Genomic DNA, 9469 nt, shown 5'->3' with positions numbered 1-9469 from the left:
TTGAAATCAGAATGAGACAAGACAGCTACTGTCAACACCTTTATTCAGCATTATACTGGAGGTCCTGACCAGTACAATAAGGTAAAAAAAAAAAAGAAAGAAAAGATGTAAGAATTGGAAAGGAGAAAAGAAAATGTTTAAGTTTTTTAGATGTGATCATATACATAGGGAGTCTAAAAGAATCAGCAAATAAATTACTAACGCTGACGCCTGTCTGCCAAGACGACTAGCATGGAGCCCACATTCCCTGACCGCCTTCAGCTCGGCAAAACCACAAGCTTTAAAGTGATGCCCTAGAAATTGCTACATGCAAATTTTAAGTCTAAGTTAGTCAATATCTTGATCCTCTTCCCAACTTACACAAACACATTACTGCGATCACCCCACTCCTCATATGTGATCGTTAACCAGTATTTTCATTGTCTTTTAAATAACTTAATAAATTAGGCATTAATATTATATTGCATGGCCGATAATTTTAGATTGGCTTCCATATCTTACAAGTTCTTCGTTGTTTTTCTTCTTGTATCACAGACCTCACACCTGGAATCGTTTTTCTTTTCTCTAAAGTATATATTTATAATTTTCTCCGGTGAGGGTCTCTTGGCAGTAAACTCAGCTTTCGTCTGTCCTTGAAGAACAGTTTGGCTGGGACAAGAACTCAGGGCTGACCGTCACGTGTCATTGCACTGTCTTCGGCTTCCTTACGGCTGTTGAGAGTCGGCCAGCGGTCCGACCACTGTTCCTGTGTAGGTGATCTCAGCCTTCTTTCTCTGGCGACCTTCAGAAGACAGTCCTCACCCGCGGCCAGGAGATCAAGTTCACAGTGGAGAGCAGGGGCCTGGGCGAGGGGAGAGTGGGAAGGACAGAGCAGAGTGGCCCTGGCCTAGGCGGAAAGGGTCTCCTCTGCTTCTTCACCCTTTGCACCCTCTTACTAATGGTGACATGTAATTCATAATCTTCTTCACACGTCCACTCACACACACGCTGCTGGTTCTGATTCAGCACAGAGCCGCTAGTCCTGTTCCACTGTACACACGCCCCTTACGCCATAACCATCCTTCCTTTGTAAAAAGACACCAGCCGTCATTGGTACCAACATGCAAGGTCACTGGTTTCCCTTTGAGATACAGTCTGTACCTGGCTTGTAGATGAGGCAGAAGATGAAGCCCAGGGGCAAGCTGAGGCTTACCGAGCAAGGACTAGGGTTCATCGCCTGCTTTTCAGTTGAGATCACTTTCACATCCCCTGCAGTGTGGGACCAAGATGACCTCGCCGCCTTCCCTCCAAATTCCACATCTGTTTAAGGCCTTTGAACTTCAACTTTTATTTCAGCTTCCTGCCCTCACTGCTCACTTGTCCTTCCTGTGTTTCCTTTAGCCATCCCCTCCCATCCATGCCGACATCAGCTTCCTAAGCTTTTTCTTTCTCTGGACTTCTCTCTCCTCCTGGAATTGGTCTTTCTTGTGCTTTCCCACAGTGGTCCAGCGTCTTGGTTGATTCTAGGGCCAGTGTGTCAGGATCGATGGCAGGAGGACTCTGTATTAGTCAGATGTTGCCGCATGACAAAAACACTCCAAAACCCGGATTCAGGAACATGGGGGTGGCTCAGCTCTGTGATTCTGGTTCCGGGGCTCACGTGAAGTTAGATCAAATGTCATCGGGGCTGCGGTCATCTCAAGGTTTGCCTGGGGCTGGAGGAACCAGTCTAAGCTCTGCACACTCCACGGCTGTTGACAAGAGGACTCAGTTCCTCATTGGCTGTCGGCAGGAGGCTTCAATTCCTTGTCACATGGGTCTATTCACAGGGCCGCTTGATGTGTCCTCATGGCCTGGAAACTGCCTCTTCCCTCCAGCATTAATCTCATGTACAAACGCCCTCACGGACACACCCAGACTGATGTTTGACCAAATACCTGGATTCCCCATAAGAATCTGCCAAGCTGTTTCCCAGAGTAGCTGTACCGGTTACATTCCTACCTGCAATGTATGAGCGGTCAGTTTTTCTGCATCCTCACCAGCATTTGGTGTTCTCACCGTTTTTTATCTTGGTCATGCTGATAGGTGTGTGGTGACAATTCATTGTGATTTTAATTTGTGTTTCCCTGACGGTAATATTGTTGACATCTTTTTAAGTGCCTATATTCCATCTGTATATCCTCACCAGTAAAAGTCTGTTCATGTCTTTTGCCCATTTTCTAAGTAGACGTGTTGAATTCAGACAGCTCTTTACATATATTTACATATTTCACAATGATTGGGGGAAACAATGCCCGGTCTCCCATGATACAGAGTCAGTTCTCTGACATTGATTTCCACCCCTTCCGCCCCTGGAGTTGGGACTGGTGCTTCCTGTCTCCTTCCCGGCGGTGCTCAGTCCTCGCGTTTGGAGTGGGGAGGAGGAGGAAGGGGCGGAGGAGGAAGGGGCGGAGGAGGGGAAGGGAGAATAAGCAAGTTCTTAGCAGGTGAGAAGCGCAGTGGGATGGACTCGCTCTCTCTGGACTGGCGAGTGTTTGGAATCCCCCCGGGGCGTTTCGGGGAGGCCTCTGAGGCCTCCACTGGGGACCTGTGACTGCTCCTGTGACCTGGGAGCACATTTTCCTCCTGGCTTTCCGGGGTCCCTCTCTGTTGGGGTCCATGACTCATCCTCTCGGGCAGAGCCTGACATTGCTCCCGAATGTCCCTTACCTGTGTGGCCCCAGGAAACACTCACAGGCCTTTCGTCCCCACCAGCTCCGGTAGTGAAAATCAGCCTGGCCCCTGGCCCCCTGCAGAGCTGTCCCCAGGCTCCCTGTGGAGCTGGACACTGCGAACTCCAACTCCAGCCCGTGACCGTGACCGAGTCCTCTAGCAGACTCCACCAGCCCCTTCCTAACCTGGGCTTGGGGTAAGGGGAGAGCACCCCAACTCTCCCTCTCCAGAGGAGCAGTGTTTGGAACATGTCACCTAGAAAGTCACTGCTCACCAGTACTCTGACCTCCGACCCTCTGGACCTCCTGTGCCTGGTGGTAGGTGAGTAACCGGGCTGTCAGACGTGACCCCGAGATTTCCGCAGCGTGCTCCCTCCCACTTATGCCTTTAAGCCTGTGCCTGTGTCATTTTGGACGCTCAGTGGAACTTTCCTTTATTACATTATAGGATTCCAGAAAGCTTTATTTATCTATTCCACTATTAATGGACACTTAAAATGTTTCCTGTTTTTTGCAAACAATAGTGCAGCAAGGACATATATGCGTCTCCTGATGCACTTATGCTAGAGGTTCTCAAAGAGGTATACCCAGAAATGAATTTCCTGAATTGTATGCAGGCTTTTAATTTTACTAGTATAGTCTTATGTAATTTATATATTTACTTTACTATGTTTATTACCAAAAATTTCTCCATAGTGAGTGTACCAATTATATTCCCATTGTGAGCAATTGAAAATATCATTTTCCCTCAGCAACTCTTGATCTGGTTAAACGTCAATGAATTCTTAGTTTTGGGAGAGGAGTGAAAATGGTGCCTCTTTATGGTTTCAATTCCCTGATTTCTAGAAAAGTTGGGCAGCTTTTCAGTGTACTTATTGGTCATAAAATAACCTGTAATTTTAATTGTGGTAAAGAAAGCACATCAAATTTTACCCTCTTAGTTTTAAAAGGACAGTTCAGTAGTGTTAAGTATATTCCCATCATTGTACAACAGATCTCCAGAATTTTTTCTTCTTGTATTCTTTTTATAGATATCCTTTCTCCATCATATGTGTTTCACAATTCAGAGTCTCCCGTCGAAGGAATTTTTTGCCATATGGCAATTTAAATTTTGATATAATCAAATTTCTCTCTTATAATTTATGATTTTGGGGTTGTATTTAAAAAGTTCTGCCCTGGGTTTTATACTTATGAATGAATATCTGTGCCTCCCTCCCTTCATTTGTTGAAACCACAACATAGTATGTATTGACACAGAAATAGCATTTACAAAACATAACATCCACTCACAATGAAAACTCAGCAAACCAGGAGTAGGAGGGAACTCCTTCAACCTGATAAGAGGTGTCTCCCAAAACAGACAGTTAATATCAGCTTTTTGGGTATCCCGGGTTGACCAGAAGTGCCCTCTCGGTGAGGGAGAGGACTCCGATCAATACCTGGCCTTCTCGCGGGACAATTCCGAGTGGTGGTCCGCACTCAGAGTCCCCAGCGGGACGGACCCCACCTGCCCACGGTCGGGACCTGCTTGTTACTGACCTTGACTGTCTCGCCTCGCAATCTGATTCCTGGGATGGCCTCACAGGTGAACCCTAGAACCTAACCGTTGACGGGTCAGCTTGGGGAGAGACCGACACCCCGCCCTCCTTCCTGTCTCCGTCGCAGCGAAGTGTCCCCATCCGCCCGCTCTCCGTCCATCTGCGGCTGACTGAATTTCCACCTCTCTGTCTTCGTCTCGCTCCAGCTCTTTCAGTTCGTCTGGGTCTGGGTCTGGGTCTCCCTCCCTTCGAGCCCCGAGTGTGAGGATCCGCCGGGACCCCTCCCGGCCGCAGGGGGCGCTGTGGCTGCGGCGCGTCCCCGGGCCCGGCCGTCCGCGGCCCAGCGTGCAGCGCGCCGGGGCTGGGCCTGCGGTCCCCGCGGGCGGGCGCCCTTCGCGGCTGGGGAGGCCCCGCGGGAGCGCCCCCGGGGCCGCGCCGAGACGCGAAGGCCATGGCCCAGCCGGCTCCGGTGAGAGGGGTCACCCGCGCGGACGCCCAGGCTTGGGGCGGGTCTTCGCGTTCCGGTTTGGCGGGCGGGCATCCTGGGGTCCCTGCAGGGAGGCATTGGAGATCAGGGGTCGCGTTAGGTGTGGGGTGTGCGGTCCAGCCCTGGACCAAGCCGGTGGCCGCTGCTCTTGGGTCTCGTCCATGGCCAAACACCTGAACAAAGCCGAGCGTGGACCCGGCCAGCCCAGGCGCGGGCCCAGCTTGGGCCCCGGGCGCCCGAAGGGAGGTGGGCGGGGAGCGGGCAAGGCGAAGGACCGAAGGATGTGTGAGGCCAGCGATGGGTTTGACAGTACAACGAACTTTACATCACAGTTACTGAATTCAGAACAAGTGCTTTAAAAGATTTAAGATTCTGAATAATTGACATGATGTTTGGCAGGGGCTTAAATGTCAGAGTTCAGCCGCTGACGTGTTAGAATGTAAGAAGGAAGGATGATGATAACGTTGAAAGGAATAGAAGAGGATATGAAAACTTAGAGTGCATATTATTTGATTAGTGTTTTGTTGAAATCGAGGTTTAGAAGGAGTGGCCATTATTTTTACTGTATTTATATAAACTTCCATATCGAGCATTTTTGCTGATTACTAAACCAATTCATGAGATTATTAATTTAAAAATACTATTAACAATGTCAACAAAAGACGTAATTCCTAGGATTAAATATGCAAAAGACATGCAGTACCTTATAGAGAATATGGTAAGTAAATATGAGTATAGCATACCATGCTTATAAATGAGAAGACTAAATGTGGTAAAGATAATACTTTTCTTCTAGGTAATGTATAAAATTATTGTAGTTTTATCAATGGCAATAAGATTTTTGTGAATTTAGATGAACAGACTCTGAATTTTATTTAGAAAAATAAAGGTAAAAATGTGATTCTGAAAAAAAGAGCAAAGAAGCAGGGATTGCCCTAGAAGGTAAGACTTACTGTAAATCTGTAGAATTAATACTGTGCTGTTTTGTGCAGAGATAGACACATAGAGCAGTGGAAACCAAGAGAGAACACAGAAGCTGACTCTCTTGGGATGAATAATGTCTTCCCAGAATTCAGGTTTTTCGTAGGACCTCAGATTGTGATCTTAACTTAGAAGTAGGGTTATTGCAGATGTAGTAGGTTAAGATAAGATCATTCTGGGTTAGGGTACATTTTTAATCCAATGTGACTGATATTTTTATTTAAAAAGATACAGAGATCCAGACACACAAAGGGATAATGCCACGTGACAGTGGAGGCAGAGATTGTATTTGGTGCAGCTTCTAGTAATGACAGGTCTGGAAGCCACCACCAGAAGCTAAGGGAGAGGCGTAGAACAGATTATCCCCTAGAGCCTTCAGAGAGAGCATGGCCCTGCTGACACCCTGACTTCAGACTTCTAGCCACCAGAACTATGAGAGAATACATTTTCATTGTTTTAAGCCACAACAGCCCTAGGGAACTAACACAGAGACCTTCAAAAACAGCGTTTGGGACCACTGACTTTTCCATTTGGGAGAAAAAAAAAACACTAGAGCACTACCGTATAACATAAAAAAATACATTCCAAATAAACTAAAAATCTAAAACATAAGTAAAGCTTAAGCCTTTTGGAAGAAAATGTAGAATATCTTTGTAACCTCTGTGGAAAAAAATTCCTAAAAAAACACAGAAAGCAAAATGACCTAAGAAAAGATTGATATATTTACATCAAAATAAAAAACTATGTACAGTGTAAGATAAAAAATTAAAAGATAAGACACGCACTAGGAGAAAGCATTTGTAACGTAACGTAGTCAACAATCAATATAAAAATTAAAGAAATCCTAGAAATGGAAGGACAGGTGACCCAGTAAAAATATAGGCAAAGGATACGAATAGGCAATTTACAGAACTGAAAACAGAGTGGTCAGTGGATAAAAGAATGGATTAGAAATTGTGACATTTAGACAATAGAACATTACAAAATTAAATCAATTCTCTGTGTATCATTATGGACAGATCTCAGAATCTTGAATGAAAAATGCAAGTTGCAGTATAATAAAGCATTTGTGTATAAAGGACAACACATATATAATTTATAGACATGTGTATTAAAAAACAAAAACATGAACTGAAGAGTTGCCACATTCTTCATACTGTTTGCTCCTCAGAAGGGAGGAAGGACTGAGTATAAGAACAAGGTTGAAGAGTGGACCAAGGGACTGGAGTTGCATCTATCATATTCTATTTCATTAAAAGGAAATTGGAAGGAAAAAATGTTAAATTTGTTAAATCAATGGTAAATACTAGGATGCTTGTTATAATGTTTTCTGTAATTTTCTGGATCTTTTAATAAACAAGGCTTTTGAGCATTTTTTTGAAAACATTCAAAAGTAAGGAATTTACTCAAGAGGAGAATAAGTATATGTAACAAATAAAAACACGCGTTCATTTCTGCTATGATACAGCCCATGCATTTCTAAAAATCACAGTGCAAGGCAAAATTGTGCAATAAAAAACACAGCTTATGGGAGAAATGGTGTTAGGCACACAATACCCAAAAAGTTCGTCAGTGACATCTTGAAAAGATAAGAACCTAATAATGAAGAGCACCAGTTTTATGCATGTTAAATGGTTAAGAAATCTTTAAAACTGCCTGAAATGTGCTTGTGGAAGTGAGTGTAAGAAGGGGTGGGGCTTGTGAGTTATTGTGAAGTAATAGAAGAAACATTTTCTGAAATCAGATGAAAAGTTGTTAACATCAGATGTGGAAAGGTATGGCCCATCACACAGGGCCAGATAGATGCTTGAAGGGTGTGCGTATGTGCATTTTGTATATTCCTACTCAGCTCAGTTCTCATAGCAACTCAAACTCTAAAATCCCTAGAAATGACTCTATCAAGAATTATATAAGATCTCTACGAAGAAAACTAAATGTTATTAAAGCGCATAAAAATATCTAGATAAACGAAAGAGATATGTTTCTGGACAGGAAGATCCGATATTTTAGAGATCTAGTTCTCCCAAAATTCATATACTCAGTATGTTCTTATCATAATCCCAATAGAATTTATAAGTTTGGCAAAATATTTATGTAGAAGAGAAAATAGACAAGAGAAGTAAAGACAGTTTTGTGTAAAATAAGATGGAGGTGGTGGTAGAAAGCCATGCCCTCTTTAGTAGTAAAACATTTGATGAAACTATAAGAATTAAATAGCGCACTGTTGGAGCAAGAATAGACAGATTCACTAGTGGAACAGAAATATACTGAAGTACAAATGGAAAACTATTTTACGAAAAAACAATCCTGAATCAATGGTAAAAGAATAGATAAATCAATAAGTTATGTGACAATTGGCTATCATTTGCAAAAAGAATCGATGTTGGAAAAGTTCTCATTTTAATTAATAAAGCTGTAAAAACATGAATTCAGGAGAATGTCTTTTATAATCTTAGAATAGAACATGTCTCCCAAATGAAGATACTAACCCCTGAAGCCACAAAAGACGTTCTCATAAGTATAATATAAGAAAAAAGCAATGTACTTTGAGAAAAGATGGAAAAATTATTTGAGAATTATGACTGTATCCCTCCCAAACTTAATACTATTAGGATTGATAAACAAATACACTACATTAATTAGATACAAAATAAATTTACAAAAATCAATGACAACTTTGTAAAAAATTCTAGTAATAAAGATTTGGCAGGGGCGGTCCCATATGCAGTTGTTGGAAAAACCACAGAATACCAAAAATAGAGTTAATTTAAAAAGATGCAGAACATTTATGAAGAAAATCATTAAGTTTATTAAAGAAAAGTGAGCGAGACCAAATAAATGGAATGGTAAAATGTTTTCCTAGATCAGTCTTTCCTAAATACATATATAATTTAATAAATTCAACCTGAATCCCAGTGTACTACTTTTTAAAATAGGATGAAGTTATTTTGGAGTTTATAAGGAAGGATAAATATTCCAGGAGTTTATAGCAGTAGCTTGGAAAAGAATGGGAGGAGGGAGGAAGACTTGCCTCCCAGTGTTCCCACACTGTGTAGGTACTGTAATTGGATACATCGTGTAATGGTCCATAGGTTCACATATGTATGAAAACCTAACACAGCTGACTCTTGAACAACACGAGGTTGAACTATGGAGGTCAACTTATACTTGGATTTTCCTTTTCAGTATATATACAGTTGGCCTTCCATATCCTTGGGTTTCGCATCTGTGGATTCAATTAACCATGATGGAAAACAGTATTTTTGATCCACGATTGGGAATTTGCAGAAGGGGAAGGCCATTTTATATAAGACACTTGAGCATCCATGGATTTTAGTATCCAAGGGTGTCCTGGAACCAATACCCTGTGGATACGGAGGGACGACTGAAGGTTTGGGGAAGTCAGAAGTTATATGCAGCTTTTCCGCTGCTGCGTGGGGATCCATGCCCTAACCCCTACGTGTTTAAAGGGTCAATTGCATATGCAAAGGCCAAAGGTTGGCATTTCAATCCTAAGAATAGTGTTGTGTGATTGGCTATCCATATGTAAATAAAGATGCCAGTCTCATCTGTAGAATTAAAGTGGAAATCTAAATGTAAAAAAAAATCAGAATATTTGTATCACTTGATATGGGAAACTCTTAAAAAGCTGGAAATAATATGAGAAAGACTCCAGGTTTTAACTAAGTGAAAGGGTCAAAATGTTCTCGTTGGCAGAAGATAAATTCAAAATACAAAGGAAAAGCTTGGAGAAAACATTTGCTAGTCAGTTA

The 9469-nt window shown here is 42.7% G+C and overlaps 1 protein-coding gene across 2 annotated transcripts in view; it reads left to right on the top strand.

Moving 5' to 3' along the window:
- Window positions 1-9469, top strand: part of LOC105295716 (zinc finger protein 786-like) — a 30259-nt gene that overhangs the window by 13645 nt on the left and 7145 nt on the right. Inside the window, exon 1 of one of the 2 annotated variants that reach the window (XM_011365504.2) lies at window positions 4575-4697. The exons of the other annotated variant lie outside the window; for it this stretch is intronic. Coding sequence (XP_011363806.1) covers window positions 4680-4697 — 18 coding nt within the window. The 5' untranslated portion in view covers window positions 4575-4679. Of the gene's footprint in view, window positions 1-4574; window positions 4698-9469 lie in introns of those variants that run through there. 2 annotated transcript variants of the gene reach the window in all.

This window comes from Pteropus vampyrus, unplaced genomic scaffold (genome assembly GCF_000151845.1).
Source record: "Pteropus vampyrus isolate Shadow unplaced genomic scaffold, Pvam_2.0 Scaffold112, whole genome shotgun sequence".
NCBI classification, from domain to species: domain Eukaryota; kingdom Metazoa; phylum Chordata; class Mammalia; order Chiroptera; family Pteropodidae; genus Pteropus; species Pteropus vampyrus.
This window is presented reverse-complemented; position numbering and strand designations above follow the sequence as displayed.